Raw genomic sequence first — 18,872 nt, 5'->3', positions numbered from 1 at the left:
TTGTTAAGTTGATAGCAGGAGCTGTTATAAGCTAAGGGCAGTATTTTATAAATTATTTGTAAAAATATGCATATAACAAGAAAATAAAAGCATAAATTTCACTTACAAGGTCTGTTTCTCCCATTGTAGGCTAGAACAAGAATGCTCATTGATAACTTAACATTGTTGTTAATATGTACACCACATAACGTACTGTATTGTTGTTGTTGCTATTTTATATAATACTGCTGGTACTGTCCTGTTCATTTTGATACAGTACTGTACGTAACTTACTACCATACAGTACTATTGCACTGAATGCTATGAAATACAGTACAAAATTAAAAGGTGCTGCATTGTGTGCAATTACAGTAACTGTTTTATTATTGTATTATAATTTTCATAATTTAATGGAATTATACATAAGTGCAATAGCAATGCCAGAAGGAATCCACATAGTGTAAAATGACCTTTTTATACTTGTGATTAGTAAGCCAGAACTCCATCTCTAATTCCTAGCATTGCATCACCATAGCATATTTGTGACACAGCTTGATGCACCATCTCAAGAAATTTTGAAAGAAGCAGCTCCACTATGCACCTGGGTTACACACCTGAGTGGTCATTCATCTTGTGTGTGGAGTCTAGAATATTCTCACCATATTCTCACCTATATGTCAACATTCTCAAGATAAGTTCAGCAAGTATATGTAAATAAGAAAGGAAAGGATTCTCTTTCCTCCCTCTTCAGGTTGGCAAGACAGATGCACAACTGGGCTGTTTGCCATGCTGTTGAGCTTTCAGCCAGATACATCCCAGGCTGTTGGAATGTACAGTATTAACAAATCAGTTCATTTGTAGGGACAGGGTGGTCTCTGCACCTGCATGTACTGTAGCTTGAAAGCTTTGGTTGCCTAATACACAATTGTGTTGAGAGACACTTTCTGGCACCCATGGAACAACCTTGATGTTTATGTTTTTCTACAGTTTTTCCTGATCCTTCATGTGGTCAACTAAGTGGTGGTCACACCTGGTTTAAGAATGAGTGGTTGCTTCTTGCTAGTCACAAATGAAATATCAAAATCTGTAGGGATGATTTGTTGAGGTACTGAGAGAACCACCCCTATGACCACATTGCTTCAACTGCTACATCTGCTAAGGTACCACCAGTCTATGGAGTCACTTGCACTTCGCAGCCTGTGACTGTGCAGCATCTCATGAGAGAGAGCAGGGGAAGTGGCTGTTTTTGCAGCCTGTGACTGTGCAGCATCTCGTGAGAGAGAGTAGGGGAAGTGGCTATTTTCGCAGAGTTGTACAGATGTCGGGGTACCATCAGATCTTATGACAGATGTCTACCAGGCAAAGTGGGCTATCTTTTTTGGTTTGTGCCTTTAGAGGATGTCTTCAGTCGGAGGCACTATTTAACAGGTCCTGGAGACACTAATGTAAACTCTCCCCCCCAAGGTAAGGTCCTTTCTGTTTTTGCTATGAAGAAGTGCCACTCAGAAATTTCCCAGGTCTTCCTGCTTATGTACTTGGACCTCTTGGCCAACTAGAAACTTCGATGCTCATAAGGGATTTTAAATAGTCTTCCCCACCCTGCTCACTAGTAGAATGTGACTCTCATCATCTGTAGTCACTTCCCAACTTATGAACAAGTTACATTCTGGACAGCCATTTGTATCTTGAATTGTTTGGAAGTTGGTTTTTACTATGTAGTGCATAAGTTTTGTTGTTTACATTCTTGAGTTAACTTGGGGGTTATAGATTATATTTTCACTGCATTTTTAAATCATGCAGCATTAAAAATAATTACTTTGGATTATAGAAAGGTAAAAAGAATAAAATTGATTCATGCAGCATTCAAAATTTAGTATTTTTTTCATGCTTCGAAAGTTCACAAAGTAAGCAATGTACCACCATCTCTTGACAAAAATGTATAGTAAATGTTTCCTGTGGAGAGAGGAAATATAAAAAATGGGAATTCATCAAAGAACAAGTAGGAATATTTTACCAGTATGAAGGAATATTCTCATGATTGTAAAAGTAAGTATACCTTAGTTTTACCAGACCACTGAGCTGATTAACAGCTCTCCTAGGACTGGCCCGAAGGATTAGACTTATTTTACGTGGCTAAGAACCAATTGGTTACTTAGCAACGGGACCTACAGCTTATTGTGGAATCCGAACCACAGTATAGTGAGAAATTAATTTCTATCACCAGAAATAAATTCCTCTAACTCTTCATCAGCCGGCCGCGGGAATTAAACTCCCGCCCATCGAATGACAGTCTGAAGCTCAACCGACTCAGCCAAAGAAGGGCTCATGATTGTAAGAATACATGGTAGTTAACTGTGAGAATACTCGGGATAATCAGGAAAGGGGGTTAAAGGAACAGGTTCTACTTCTTCCTCGTGTTCTATTCTTTGCAAAGGAGAGCACTCCAAACACCGTTTTAACTTGTTACCCGCTCTGTTCATATCTCTGAATGTTCGTAACATGAATGTTCGTAAGTAGGGTGGTGACTGTAGTTTCAGGTGTTGTACCCACCTCTGAGGGAGTCTACAAACTGATGTTGCTTTCAAGACTGTTTCCTTGCTAGCCTTAGTAGTGACATAGAGAGTAGGCAACATACACAGTCTCTCCACATTAGTTTGGTACCTGGATTGATTGGGGTTCTCGTATTCTCCCTTGTTCCTGAGTTTGTAGTGAAACTCAGACTACATCATCCCCTACTGAGAGCTATAAATTTTTCATTTTATATCCTCCGAGGCTTTTTAGGTAAGGACCAAGACAAAATGTGTTCACAAGGACACTATCTTGTCCTGGTATCAGAAGGTTATCAAGCTTGTGTGCAAGTTATCTAGTAAAGGGGACTACTCTATAAATCTGTCAAGGGCTCACAAAGTTAAGGACATTGCTCTGACCCTAGCATTTACAAGGAACTTCTAGGTATCCCAGATACTGAGTGCGGGTGTTTAGGCATTGCCAAACCACCTTGACCTCTTTCTGCCTTAGGAATGTCACCCACAACCTTGGATTATCTTTCCTCAGGACATGTGTGGGCTGCTCAACATGTTGCCAAGCTGCCCTAGCTCTGCTAAGACATAACATTAACCAAACCACCTTTACCTCTTTCTACCTCAGCAGTGTCACCCACAAGCCCTTGGATTCTTTCTCCTTTGGACATTTGTTGGCTGCTCAACATGTTGCCAAGCTGCCCTAGTTCTGTTTAGACAGAACAGTATCTTACCTAATTTGTATCATCTTCCCAGCAGCCCAATGCAAATATATTATATAAGAGCTCCCATTCTTTGATTTAGGTAGTCAGTAGATATGACTCCCTCCATTCCTCTTTAAAGTATGGGGTACCATTTGTAGAATGTTCACGTCTGTTATTCCACAGTAATTTGCTATTCCGAGCTAGTCTTCCTGTTCCACATGGGAAACCAAAGTTCTCCCAAACAACCCATACTCTGGTGTGGGACCATGTCGTCCTTAACATTAAACATGCCCAGATGTACAGGTGGTTATGGGAGTTGCCCTTCCTCTGCTCACATTTGTGGCTGGGAATCGGACATTTCCAGTAAGACGTAAATACCAGTTATGATCTCTGGACAACACCTCTTGCCTAAGGAGTGTCTTATAAAAGATGAAGGTTTAATTTTCACGGGAACAAATCCCAAATTTTTCATATAATTTGCATGTTTCGTAGGTCTATAACTCTAACTAACCCCACGTGCCCTTGTTGCGAAAGGAAAAAGTGATGCTCTTTGCTGAGTGAGTGGGTGTGTTTCCCAATCCTTCATTCCCCTGATACTGAAATGGAAAATTTTGCTCTGACTCAATTGAAGGATATAAATTTTGGGGTGACTACATCATCCAAATAATTCATATAAATGTGATCTACAGGTTAAGAGATTTCTAATTGCTTTCACCTATCCTACTAATATGTTGGCACCTTTCTTTCAGGCAAGGTAGCCAGGTAACGTTTCCTACATCTGCATTTTCAAATCATTTGCTGTTCACTCACAGTGTAGTACACAACTAGACAGGCATGCATTACCTTTTTTGACTAGTCTACCAGCCAAAATGTTTTCAGGGTAGTTTGTACATAGACAAACCACTGCCTTACATAAGCAAATGTTTACTTAGGTGGGAAAGCATTTTCATTGTCTGTGCTGTACCTGAGACCATCATGTGATCAGCCTTTTGAGGATGTATGAGTGATTGCCCATAGTTTAGGCAATTTGTGAGGCTCTCCCACCTAAGTAAATATTTGTGTATGTAAGGCAGTGGTTTGTCTATGTACAAACTATGCACCATGAAAACATTTTGTTTCATAATTATATAAAATCATTGCCCCTCCCCCCCATAATTTAGAGCAGGGATCTTCACCCATCCATAGGGATATCTCTTAAATGCTAGGTAGCAGGATCCATATTTTTCAGCAATGTGTGTCTAATCACCCAATTTAGATATAAGCACAAGGCAGTGGTTTACTCCTAGAAAGCGTAATTTTTTTCTTATTCTTTTAAGAAAACATTATTTTTTTTGTTTAAGTGTGTGTTTAATTACAACCTGTTCTTTTCTTTCACAGCACTTTGCTCAAGATGATCCTGATCTTTATACTGGGAAGATAAAGCACTTACTTGATCATGGTGTGGACAACTTAGATGATGAGCTATACTTTACTGATGAGCTGCTGCTTCCCAATGGTCAAGTTAAGGTAGTTCATTATGATTTAATTGGTGTACAGTTTATAGTATGTCAGTGAATGTTGTTCTGTATGTAAAACAGTTATGGTATTCATCCTCTTGAACCAAGGAGAAAAGGAAATTGAAGCCAGTTGCCTTGCTGGAGGCTGATTTCACTTAAAATTTACTGCTTTACATGCAAAACTAAATTATGTATCGCAAGTAAATTTTCATACAAACCCATCAGTCACATTAAGCCCTCGCTGTGGTCTGTCTTTTGTTCATGACAAGCCTGTCAGTCATATTAAGCCAGAATTGCAATTTAGGTAGGAATCTGAGTTGCTGGATATCCAAGGCTGTTTTGAAATGTTAATAGCTCCAGGTAAGAACTTGAGAAAAATTTAATATGCCAGAGACCTACTGTAGTCTGTAGGAAGCTCAGAAAGGTTTACATGCTCCAAAAGTTCAAGAATTCAAGAGAGTACAGTGTGGTTTCTATACCCATAGTAGTCTCAAAAGACAGTGTGCAGACAAACCAAATAACAACTGAGATGTAAGGGTGAGATCTATATCCCTTTGAGACTAAAAGTATTAAAGGGAGAGAGGTGAACTAGATATTACCAGTCCCTCATTCAGAAATTGAAGAAAACCAAAACAGATGTGGAATATGAAACAAAAAGAATTTTCATTAGGAAAAACATAAGAAATAATGGCTTCCACAACTTTTACCCAGTGAAATTGTCAGGGTCAGTGAAAAACTGGAGAACTGAAGCTTCTAATTTATAATATTCCCCTATAACCTTATGTTTAAAGGAGACTATGTTAGGCAGCAATATCCTATGCCATAGGCAATATATTAGCAATAGGGTTCTGTATTGTGCATGGGTAAGAAGTGTTGTACATTGTCTTCACAGTTGACATGAATCTTGCATGCACAAAATCACTCCTAGAACATAGACACTTATCATTCTTCTTAAATGAATATTAGGTAGCATCATTCTCACTGTGGTCAAAACAAGGAAGAAAATAAGTCAAAGTCTGAACTAATCAATCCATCAAACATATACTACTGTATTTCCCACATTGACGTAATAGATTATAACCAAATGAAAAATATCACAGGTATCAATATCCTTGGAAGTATTGAAAAATGCATAGGAGGCGGGGAGGTCGCACTATGCTGGTTTTTTATGGGACATACTTGCCTAATTCATGAAGGACTTTTAGCTGGTGATCACTAGCTTTTTTTAAAGATTTTTTTTTTCATCATTGTCTATAGAATATTTGCTGGTTGAGTGCTTAAGTCTTGAGATCTTAAAAATTGATAGCTCTCTGAGGCACATGATGAGGAAGGTAGGCACATCCTTACCAGGATTCTTGGAGAAGATATATGATACCGGTGGCATTTTTAGATTTATTTCAGAAGCTGATCTTCTGTAGTAGATTCAGTTTTTTAGTCTTTTGCATTTATTCTTTATGGTTTTTAGTTAAATTTTATTTATAATAAATGATATTGGTGTTGATGACTTTTGACATCACCATGCCAGAGAACCTTTAATAAATCAATCTTCCAGCCCTCCAATATCTCTTGAGACAAAAACTGTCCTTAGGTAGACAGAAACTCCAACTCCCTTGTCTTCCTCTGGCATAAGACTTGGTTGTCTCCTCATTAATGTCTACTTGGTAGGACCAATGGGTAGGATCACCTTAAGGGTTACAGGTAGTCCTCTGGTTCCTGGCCTCTCTGACAACGATGCAGAAGATGGCTCTCTGCTCAGAATTGAATATCACCCAGAGGTGCTCAAGTTCACCGTCACTGGTTTAGTCACCATGGAGGATAGTTTCTGCTAGAGCTCTTTAACCAGTATCTTTGAGGAGTGCGCATAGGCCAGGCAGGTCTGAAACTCACAGGACTAATATCCAAGGGAGACAACAGACCAGACAGGTCTTTGGTTGCTACATTGCAGAATTGATCCCATTCCTAGTGAAAGCACCAACCTACTGACTTTGCAAGCACCTCAGATGAATTGGTTGAAAAACAATGAAATTGAAAAAATTTTACAATTATCTAAATAAAAAAAAATCATGTGGTTTCTTATGGCATTCAAGACTTTCTATACCAAGCGTTTTATGAAAATTGGCCATAGTTTTATAGTTATTGAATATTTTCTAACCTAACTCAAAAACCCTGAAACAGTGGTACTTAAAAATTGGCAGAATTAATCCTGGCTTTGTCCATATCTGATTTTCAGGATTTTAGATTGTGTACTGCAGAAGTACTGGACTTTAGCTTTTCCTCAAGCTATTCCTAGACTGGCTGTGACAAAAGTGATCAAAGCTAGGTTTACTTCATCTAGGAACCATTCCTTTTCTTTTCCACTCTTTTTGAAGTGAAGAATGTGCTTTTACCATGCAGGAGAAATGCCCTTTTTTTCATATTTCCCAAAGAGCATCCAGAATTCTTTCGTTTAACCCTTACTGGACGGGTATGATCATGTGAGGCATAATAATAGCTCTAGAGTGCAATGCAGACTGCCTCTGGTGAGAACCAGTATATTGCGCCGTTACAATTTAAACAAATTTTGCAGGAAAATGTTCAAGTAACTTCAGTGGTCCATAAATGACTTATGGCAACTGACGGCAACAAAAGTACCTCAGTACAGGATAGAGGGAGATCAGTGTGACTTGAGATTTCATGGAGGAATGTACTGCACCTCCCTGTCCCAGGATGTCTTTTTATATATTTGCTTATAAATGTACCCAGGAATTGCTGTTGGTTTTAGTTCTTATCTTCTATGATAGTATGTCAGCTATAATTGTAATTTTGCAAACTAAAGTACAAAGAAATATTAGAAAAAATATGTATACCTCATTAAAAGGTACTGCATCTCCCCATCTCAGTACATCTCATAAACATTTTACACAACCATAAATATACTCAGAATTTGTTGCTGCTTTTAGCTCTTATCTGTTATGATGTTGTGTGAGCTATAATTATAATTTTACAAAATAAAATTTTTAAAATTATTAGAAAAAACGTGTATAACTTGATAAAATTAGCATATTTTTACTAGTGTCTTGGAAAAGAGGCCCCACATGGGGTTGGAAATACTCGCTTTCAACTTCCTGTGGAAGTTACAGAAAATTTTTAAAGATTTTTTCTTATATCATGTATTTTCATATCTTCCTCTTTCCATTGATGTGTTTTTTTATTGTTCAACTTTAAAGCTTGCCCTGTCTAGGGGTGTTCTTGATATATATTTTAGCCTGTTAATGGAAGTGGGTATAATCCAACAAGATTTCTTGGCCATCTGCAGATGTTCCATTTATACATTGTTCCTATACAAATGTTTATTAGCCCAGTTTTCTGACCATTTAATATCCTTTATTAAACTAGTCAGAGGCTTCGTCTCTTCTGTTACTTTTACTTAAACAGAGAAACAAGACCAGGTGTGCTGAACATCCAGTCAGTTCGAGACTTCCTTTCCTCCCACCAAAAGTGAGTCTATCCTAACGTTAAGAACTAGGTTTGTTCCACGTATGAACAAAGAGAAATTTTTAATTTGCATTTTTCATAGCTAACAAACCTACAATCTTAACGTATATTGCTCACCTCTTGCCACCCCTCAATGGATTCCATGGGCTGGAAGAAACTGATACGTCATGATGGTGTCCTTGGGTGAAGGTAAGTCGGTTGTTTCCTCCTATCTCACCCAAGAAGCCAAACCCCAATGCCACCAATACTTTGTTCTGCAATTATATTTTTATTTACCAGTTAACAGCTGGCACTAGAAGATTTATCCTAACGTTAAGACTGTAGGTTTGTTAGCTATGGAAAATACAAATTAATTAAAAATGTGTCATTTTTCAGGGTTTTGGAGAGGTGATCTGTTATGTCTAGGTGATCTACCAGAGAAGGTGAAAGTCATGACTTCAGTGCTTCTGGAATGTCAACATTTAGGCAACAAGACTTCTTTTTAAAGTGTCAAGGCAGGACGTTTACAGATGATATTTTCATAAGGCAGCTCATGCCTATGCCAATGTCATGTTGTAAAGGAGAGAACATTTGTGCTGCTCTTTTTCCAGTAATGGCACTAGAGGTCAAAAGACTAATTGGGTCCTTGTCTAGCTGGCTTCTAGATTGTTTAACCCAGATTTGATTCACATTGTCTTAGATAATGTTGCCAGGAAAGAGACCAGACAACTTTTTTCTCAGGCCACCAGACTCCTCTTACTGTCACTTCGTCTTGAAGAAAATCAGAGGCTGGAGACCTATTTTGGATCTTTCCAACATCTACCAACTCGGTCCCAGCAGCTGTTCAGATAGGTGACTGGATGTTTTCAGTAGACACATTGGGCATTTTTTTCATGTCTCTATTCATCCTTTTTGGCAAGTTCCTCCGCTTTGTTTTCAGTGGCAAAGTTTTCAGTTCCAAGCCATATGCTTTGACCTGAGCACAGCACCACAGTTGTTTACAAGGTTTTATCTTTAGATATATGCTGTTGCCTTGCACCAAAATCTCCCCAAATATTCTTGTGGGATGCAGACTCAGCCTCAGTTTGAGAACATAAAGTATACTCAAAAGTCTCACCATACCTGAGGGGTATCTCTCACCATCTTGCAGTTAAAAAGATAATCTTTCATTAAATATTTATCTGGTAGTGATTAGGCTTCAAAAAGCAGTGGTTCGTATCTACAAAACTGATTGTGCTTTTAAAGAAAAATCAAAATAAAGTAATTATATAATTCACTAGAAATTATTAGCTTTCTTATTAATAAGGTAACTTGTAACTTGAAAATTATTATTTCTGATATTGTCAATTTGATTTACTTTTGATTTTAAACTACTTTGAATTTGATATACATTTGATTTCACTATCAATGGTGTAGTAAAACATTCTTTGACCTTAGCAGCCAGTGTTCAATAATGTAGCAGGTAAAATACTGCATTTGTTATTTTTCATGAGTTCAAATTAACCTTTGCTTTAAGGTCAAAAATAAAATTTTTCTCAACTGCTAATGTATTTTATCTATGGTCACATGTAAATGAAATGCAACTCTAAACAGGAATTTTGAAATTGTTCAAGATTTTTTTCTTGTTAACCAAAATATAACATCAGCATTGCATTTTACCTGCTTTGTCTATTATCAGTATCAAAACATGTAAAGAACTCAACAATGTTTGGGTATCTGGACATATACAGTAGTATATGTCCAGATATCCAAACTTTGAATTTTAGTTTGTGTACGATATACAGTACCTCAAATTTGTTTATATAATTTAAACTCTGCCATATAAGATTGCCAAGAATTTGTGGTAAAGATTATTATCTTTCTACAGGTAGTAGAACTTGAACCAGGTGGAGTTAGTAGAATAGTTACCAACGCCAACATATTGCAGTACTTGGATGCTATTGCACAGTACCGACTTTCTGTACGCGTACGTCATGAGGTGGATGCATTTCTTGCAGGGCTTAATGACATTATTCCAGACAACCTTCTTTGCATTTTTGATGAGAATGAATTGGAGGTGAGCACTTGTAACATGTTAAGAAAGTAGGGGAATATTGGGGAGTACCTCAGTTATTATATTTTACGTTTTTAACTATAGTCTGTATAGCCATTAATGACAACAATCAGAAATCTTGTAAAATTAACTTTTGAGGATTGTCTACCAGTAGTTGAAAATGAGTTTACTTTTGGTTTACGGCTCACGTTGTCTAAAAACAAAATGGATCTGTAAGGTGTATATGACCTCTGTATTATGGTGTTATTAATGTGATTTAAACTTCAAGGTCTTTTTATATAGTAGGGCATTTCAAATGTATGTAATGCATAACAGGTGGTGTCCCCAGAGTAAATTAGTCATCCTTAACATATAACTTAATATATTCTATTTCATATTGAAGCAAGTAGATGTTGAGTAACCTTAGAGATGTTGAAAAGGAGCACTGTATAAACAGTTTACCTTGTGTTGTACAGCTTAATAATAAGAAAAGTACAGTTCAACCTCTTAAATCCGGGAACCTTGGGACCAGGCCACAGCCGGACCAAAGAAAATCCCAGAATATGGAATATACCCCTAAAAAATAAAGCCCCTATGTAAACATAGTCAAGCCTAGTTGCCGACTTAGCCTTCTACTTGGCTAAGTTTTGATACCACTTTTTATCTTTATATTACTCATATATTTTCACTTTATTCATTTCATAACTTATATATTTTATATCTTTAGACTCTTTCTTCATACTGTATAATTTTCTTGAAAATGGTTTACTTTATGTAACACATTTAGCCTACATTTGCGAGTTAGCTTAACCATAAGTTAACTACTTTTACTTTTCTCAGAATCTGCAGAATATTATTGGTGACTTTCGTCTCCTAAATTTACTACAAGTAATTATCGCTATTAGTTTCTTCATCATTTATTTTGATTGTAGAGGGTGATGGGATTACAAAAATAAAGAATGAATTTCAGCAATCACTCAGTGCATTTGAACGTCACTGTCAAAAAAGTAAACAAAGCACGCTGCCATCTATTGAGGAAAATGAGCACTAGAGTGACTAAACATTCACTTAACTAAAGGGGAAGGATAGGAAAGCTTTTCTAGCATAGATAAAGATTTATGCTTGTGCTTCTTACCTCTTAGCATCATCTGATCTCATGGGCAGCATATAGAATGGGTAAATATAAAGCTATATAAAAGAAATAATCAAGATTGTATCATCTACACACTTTGCTGTTGTAGCAGCCAACAGCAGCAGTGATGTAGGTGATGCATTCTTAATCATTTCTTTTATATAGCTGTATATTTACCCATTCGATATGCCACCCATGAGATCAGATGATGCTAGAGGTAAGTAGTGCAAGCATAATTCTTTATGCTAGAAAAGGTGTCCTATCCTTCCCCTTTAGTTAGCAAATATATAGTGTTCATCTTCTTCAATGGTACATGGCAGTGTGCTTTGTTTACTTTTTGACGGCGATGTTCAAATGCACTGAGTAATCGCAGAAATTCATTCTTTATTTCTGTCATCTCATTACCCTCTACAATCAAAATAAATGACCAAGAAACTAATTGCGATGATTACGAAGATATAAAATTTATGAGATGAAAGTCACCGATAATATTCTGCAGATTCTGAGAACAGTTGTAAACAATATATTGCATCACCCTCGTGGCTGCTCAACAAATTAATGGCGGCTGATTCAAAATTGGGCCAAACCACGGGAGTTCCCAGACCACAGGATGCCGGTTTTAAGAGGTTCGACTGTAATGTGTATTGGGAGAATTTGCGGTTATTTTATACTGCCATAATCCTTCATTTGTCCACAACATATGCTTAACCTTGCCATACAGAAGTTGATGCTTGGGCTTCACTGTTATGGCTATAAATTTTTATGAAAAATAAAGCTCAGAATTTTTAATAGAGGTACAACATAAAAAAGCTAAGAATCTGAACATAAAAGCAAAAGACAACTTAATATTTTACCTTTTAGTCAAACTGGTATTCTTATGCAGGTTGAAAATCCTTTATTTGTAATTTCAAAAGGCAAAAACCTTGAAAGTGTGAAAGAGTTTTGAGTGCTGACGTGATGTGCTAAAAATTTAAAATTCCACAAAGTGCTGGGAATGATCCCAGGCAGTGTGTAATTGACCTTTTACTTTAATGGATTGGATATTGCTATTTTATTCCAAATTTTGATAAAGTTAATATTCCATAGTAAGATGGGATTAGGTATCATTGTCATAATAAGTAAATGTTGAGCTTTACATCTGTACACTAGGTTTCAGCCACAGCAGATGACATACAGTTGCCAAAATTAAAGTAGATTATAATGTATTTTGGATGGTGTAAGTATTCCTTATATTTTCTCATTCCTTACCAAGAATATAAAGTAAGAATATTACTGTTATATATATCTTAAATGAGCAAATAATACAATGATCAGTGATTGATAATGAGAGAGAGTAGCAAACCCATTCAAGAAATCCTAGGTTTGTCCCTGTGTGCTTACACCCATACACACACACACATGTACCAACATTACGTAAGGTCTTGCATCACTATGGAATTCCTTTGGAATATGTACAGCTAATTGAAATTCAGAGTTAATGTTTTGACTGGTCTTGTTAATTTAATTTGCAGTGAATAAGTAGGTGCCACAAGAGAATGTTACTTTAAATTTGCTGTTTGCTCTTCTCATAGACGTTATAATGAAAAAGTGGTCAGAGTGGAGTAATGATAGAAAATTGGCAGACATAGATTATGCAGATGATGCTATTTTAACTCCACAACATATACAAAATTTGCCTAATAGAATGCATTATATATCTAGAGAGATTTGATTTTAAATCAATCTTTAAAAAAAAGTAGAAGTAATGAAAGATCATGAACAAGGAATGAAATGAAATTACATGGGGCAAAATGAATGAGGTCAAATCTTTCAAATATTGGGTACACTATGCTATAGCATAGCATGGCATAATCTGATGAAAATGCAACTTGCACAGTACACAAAATATTTGATGAAATCATGTTTTGGGAACAAAATTTTATGGGTCACATGATGCACAATTTCAGATAATACAATAGTATATATGGTAATTAATGTTCTTTTGATGCTGTATATTTTTGTTTTACAGGATATTTTTGTTGGAAATAGAATGTGCTATTGTATTTATGGTGCAATCTTCAGGTCTGAAATCTGAAAAAATTTGAAAACTGAAATGTAGCAGACCTAGGATTTTGGATAAGGGATTGTGAATTAAAACTGGGTAGTTAGCATAAAAGAGAATTGTGCATTGTACTGACATCTTTCATTTTAGGCAAAAATATTGATTTACTTTTCAAGAGACTTCATTTTAATAGACAAGAGATGGTTATTTATTTTCATAAACTTTTGTCATTCTATTTAGATTAAGAGTTAAAAGGAAATTCATTTGAATTTCTTTAAATATTAATCATGGTCTACTGGTTTTGCAGCTTTTAATGTGTGGTATTGAAGAATATAGTATAGCAGATTTCAAGGCCAACCATGTGGTTAATGGTTCATCACCTGAATTTCGGAGAGTACTGTACTGGTTCTGGACTGCTGTTTCAAATTTCACAGGTAAATTAGTAGCAGTTATCCTTTCAGTAACATTGGGTGTTAGTAATTTTTATAGTTTATATAAATACAGCCAGTTTTTGTCATGGTGTACAAGCCATGAATTGATGAATGTTATTTTATCTTGATATCAGGGTATTTGAAAAAAGGTGGTGGTTGTATGACACAAAATAAGTGGGAGTGCTATGATTTTTTTATATCATATACACAATGAGATGTTCTTCACAAGTTTAAATTTTTGTATATCCATATAATGCTTAAAATTTTGTTTGTTTAAGTTGCATATGTTTCTCAAAATGCTTAAAATTCTCAAAATGCTTAAAAGCTTGGATATGTTTCCTTTAAAAATAGAAAGTTACGAGTAATCAGAAATTTAGAAGACCTCTTTTATGCTGCCGTATTTGTTGAGTGTGACCTATATCAGTTCAGAAATTTACAGCTGGGAAGAGGGCCAGAAATGAGCTTTGGTGTATATACAGAGAGATGTGAAGATGAGAAGCATGTTGGAGACAGTATACATAGCATGCATGCCATGGACATTAGCATCCAATTGAGCCTTTCTTTTAGTGTATCTCTTGTCTATAGTTTTCTTTTACTTTTTTTGTATCAGTAATTTCAGTTCTTGTCATTATAGTAAAAATTTGAAAAAATGGGTAACATTTTATATTAGTTGGAAATCACAATATTGGAAAAAGAGGATGGTTTTATAAAGCAAACAATAAGCAGACTAATGATATTAATCTTTATCTCTAATTTTGTTATTTTTATTTAATTCTAACAGAAGAGGAAATGGCACGTTTGTTGCAGTTCACAACTGGTTGCTCAAGATTGCCACCTGGTGGTTTTGCCCAACTTTCTCCTCATTTCCAAATATCTGCTTCACATACATTCAATACTCTGCCAACTGCACATACTTGGTAAGTATGCAAAACTTTAATTTCATTTTGCTTTTCAGTTACTTGATATTATTATACATTTACACTTCAAACTGTAAATTTTTGTATTATCAAAGTTCTACTACAGCCAGTTATACTCAACTTGAAAATTTAGTTCATTGGTAACTTTTTCATGGTGTTCAGTATGATTTTTCAAAACAGCTATCATAAATCTGCTCATTTTCTAAATCATGACAAAAATCAAGAGAAAAATTTTCAGAAATCACCAAAAGAAATACATCTGTTACATTCATCCACAAAATCCCTTGTAAATTATAATTTTCATGAGAATAAATACTCCTTAAATATACAATAAGAAATAATATGGCATATATTGTGTTGTGTTGACAAACAATACAATACAATAAAAATGAAGCATGAAAATACTGTAAAAACTTCACTTACAGTTAGGTACTGGACCTAGTTCATTCATTTCTTTAGGAAAAAAATAGTAACTGTATACAGTAGTCACTCTTGCTAGTACATACTACTTTGAAATAACATGTGAGATATTTGAATGAAATAAATTGTCTTGCACAAGACAATTTTGAATAATGCACCAAAAAACTGTGCATGGGAGCTGGCTACTCAGGCTGCTCCCCAGCATCACTTATTTACTGCACTTTGTCACAGTAGCTCACACTTTTCAGATGTAGTATTCTTTTGCTCTGAAATTGTAATTTTCTTTTGTTTTGTGCCTTAAGTGTTACTATTCATTTAAGAATGGGTGGCAAACAACCAGCTGTTAGTGATAGTAATGAAAATAGTACCACACATTCCAGACAATCAATTTCTTTGGAAATTTAGTTGGAACTGTTGATCATGGTGAGAGAACTGCACATATCTAGGGTGCTTTAGGCTTTAGTGAAAGTATGTGTTGCATGAGTGTGGATGATAGTAAAAAAATTAAAGCACATGTGCAGTCTGTTATCTTTATGTGCCACAAGGACAATTCTGTTGTTGAGTGAATGGAGAAAATGCTTCTCAATTTGGATTCAGAACCAAAATAAGAGTTAAGTTAATGTAAGCCTAGAGCAAATACAGAGATTAACTTAAGCCTTTATGAAAACCTGAAAAGCAGAGGAGGGAAATGTTAAACCTTTCCTTTCAAGTTTGGGAGGGTTTGCAAACTTTAAGGCTAGTTATGATTTTCTTAATAAAATCGTCAGTGGCAAGTGTGCTTTTGCTGACTGGGAAGCTGCTGTATCATATCCTGCAATCTTGAAGACAGTCATTGAGTAGCGGAGTTATGAAGTCAGGTGGATATTCAGGTTTGCTGAGACGGGCCTTAATTCAGAGAAAATACCTAACAGGACCTACATCTCAGTTGTCTACAATATGTGCTATAAAAATGACAGAAGGCTTTGAAGATATAGTATATTAATGTGAAATATTTTTCTTTTTTAGGTATACAGTACTGTATTGTGTTATCATTGCTGGATAATCATTAACTAAAAAAAATTGTATGACAGTGGCAAATTTGGCAGAAAGAAAATGAGTGTGTGCATGTGTGTGTGTGTGTGTGTGTATGCACCTGTGGGGATTCTTAAGTTTCGCTTCAAGCAGTTTTTGTCTTTACAGCCCTTCTCTCAAGTCACTAGACTCAACTCTCTCAAGACTTTTTGTGTTGCATTCGATTAAGAGTTGTTTTCCAGAAGGCCTTCGCACAACATAGAATCAATTTCTACATGTTTTAAACAGGGCTCTCTGCTACCCTCAGAGCAGTATATTAATGTGGCAGTTTTCTTCTGCAAGCCTTTATGTGCACTTGTGACATAGTATCTACAGGAGTTTCTCATTGAATCTGATTGTTGCAGCAAGTCACATGCCACAGGTCATGGAATTCTAATCATCCACCCTCTTTTTCAGGACTTCATCCCACAAACCTTAACCCCACATAGAGGTGTGTTTTTCCTGGCATACCCACCTTCATGCCTCAGGTGCTTGGTGCATATTTTATCCAGGGTTAAGTCTTTTGCATTCAGTACTTGAAGCTGCTTCCTGGGTTTCCAGGTTGTCATTGGCTCCACTATCCACCATCCTGCATCTGGGTTTTCTGTTGTCTTCAGAGGCCCTTCTGCTTCATCTTCCTCTGAATTGCAATTAAGTCTGATTATGATTAATTAGTTTTGTTTAACAAAAATATTTTTATAAAAAATTTTTTTTAATATAAACCCATTAATCATTGCCGTCAGTGCCTTTCTCCTTTGCTCTCGCATTTGCAGATGGATTTGGCACAGAAAAATGAGAAACCTTGGTGGACAGTAAACTAAACTGAGTGTGTGTGGAGGGACATTTCCTCTTGCAACTCTAAAAGCTATTGTGGCTGGGTCTGTTTTCACACAGAATAAGGCTAATTATTGAAGACTAATGAGTTTAAATAAAAACTTGTTTTATTGTAGAAATATTATTTTTATTACCAGTTTAGCTAGAACATCCTTTCTTTAACTGCTTTGAACCAATTGCCCCATATGCAAAATAATAAAGAATCTATATACTGTTGTACACAAACAGGTGTACTATTAAAATTTTTGTTTTGCTTGCAGTTTCAACCAGCTGTGCTTGCCAGATTATGACAGCTATGAACAATTTGAAAAGGCTTTGTTATTGGCAATCAAGGAAGGTTCTGAAGGATTTGGTATGGTGTAAGTATATACTGTGTATGCAAACAAGTGGCATTGTGGTGATTTGTTTTTTTTTTTATTATTGCTGCACTATGGTACCTTTAGATATGCATATAATTCAGCCTGCGTTGCCACTGGTACTTGAGAAGTGCTAAAAATTCATGTTAAAAATCAGAAAAGACAATAAAATCTATTCACATGCTTACTGGTTAAACTAGCCAGTATCCGTCCTGAATTTCTTTGTTGCTGTTGATATGGTTTCGATAATTGCATAACTGTTCAGTAACTTTAATGAAAATCATGTGGAATATATTTTGGTAAAATTAATATACCAGGAGTAAAGTTTTCATATTCAATTTATCACAATACAAATAGTCCAGCAGAAATTATAAATTACACATTGAAATCAATGTGGCCAGTCTTTTCTGATTTTCACAGGATTGAGAAAACATGCACTGTATTAAATCTTATTGCCATGATCTCAGCACCATAATAACTACAACCAGACAAATAAGAGAAGTGTTAAGATCAACTTTATGTACAATGTAAAAATATTATTCTGATAATTTCTGTTACTCGTACACACACATTTCAGTATTCATACCCATTCTATGAGTTCACTGACCCAGCTTATTGTAGCTTAAGCTTTTCTAATGACGTAGTGATGGAAGATAAATCACATATCTGGAGAAATCAATTTTATATAAAATACTTTAATCCAAAGTGTAGTAGTTTAGTGCAAGCTGGTATTTCCACAAGAATGTAATTACTTTTCTAACCATTTTTGTTATTTACTTATGTACTTCAAGCGTTTCATGGAAAAGTATTTTTAGAAGTCTGACCTACTTGCTCGTTAAATAATGAAATATTTATTGCCTGCTTCAAGAAATAGTTGAAAAGCATTATGTTTGCTTGTCAATCTTTTTAAAAAAAATTTTTATACTAATTTTAGCATTTAAAATAAGCCAAAGTGTAAAGTAGAGATTTATATCCCAATTTGTTTATGAAAAAAGAACAGAATGAAATATTTGACCCAAGGTCATAACCTCGAGGGTGTGCATAATGAAAGGATAGGTTTAAAGTCGTATTAGGAATCACCATTGAATTATTGCTGTTAATATCTTTACATCTGCCAAGTACTGTACATTAATTAACTCATTAAAGAGGAAGTTGGTAAAGACAGATATTCAGAAAAATAGGGTAATTACTAAAATGATGATTAAGCTAAAGTATGTCTAGGGTTTGTGAAGGCAGCCTCAGTGCAGACTACATAATCAGAAAGATTGTAATTGGTACACTGGTTAAATGGCTTTTGGAATAAAAAATGATCAAGATGCATTTGTAAAGGTTTATTAGATTAATGAAAGGGTTTGCATTATTAAAGCAAAAACAGTTATGGATAAAGCAATGCCTTATGAACAGTAAACTGAAAAACTACAAATTTCAAGTCAAATTTGACCGGAAAAGCAGCAGCACCATTGAAAATTCATCCCCATGCTTTATCTAAGTACAATATATATATAATA

General features: G+C 35.5%; 1 protein-coding gene across 3 annotated transcripts in view; it reads left to right on the top strand.

Moving 5' to 3' along the window:
- LOC136828875 (apoptosis-resistant E3 ubiquitin protein ligase 1) overlaps window positions 1-18,671 on the top strand; it is a 292,288-nt gene extending 273,617 nt beyond the window's left edge. For all 3 annotated transcript variants that reach the window (XM_067087161.1, XM_067087160.1, XM_067087163.1), the window contains 5 exons: window positions 4,580-4,708; window positions 10,019-10,207; window positions 13,664-13,790; window positions 14,569-14,704; window positions 17,269-18,671. In XM_067087161.1, coding sequence (XP_066943262.1) covers window positions 4,580-4,708; window positions 10,019-10,207; window positions 13,664-13,790; window positions 14,569-14,704; window positions 17,269-17,371 — 684 coding nt within the window. In that variant the 3' untranslated portion in view covers window positions 17,372-18,671. The remainder of the gene's footprint in view (window positions 1-4,579; window positions 4,709-10,018; window positions 10,208-13,663; window positions 13,791-14,568; window positions 14,705-17,268) is intronic.
- Window positions 18,672-18,872: the final 201 nt, after the last annotated feature.

Source organism: Macrobrachium rosenbergii, chromosome 43, assembly GCF_040412425.1.
Source record: "Macrobrachium rosenbergii isolate ZJJX-2024 chromosome 43, ASM4041242v1, whole genome shotgun sequence".
Taxonomy (NCBI): domain Eukaryota; kingdom Metazoa; phylum Arthropoda; class Malacostraca; order Decapoda; family Palaemonidae; genus Macrobrachium; species Macrobrachium rosenbergii.
Note: the sequence above shows the minus strand (reverse complement) of the source record. Positions and strands in the feature narration are given on the sequence as shown.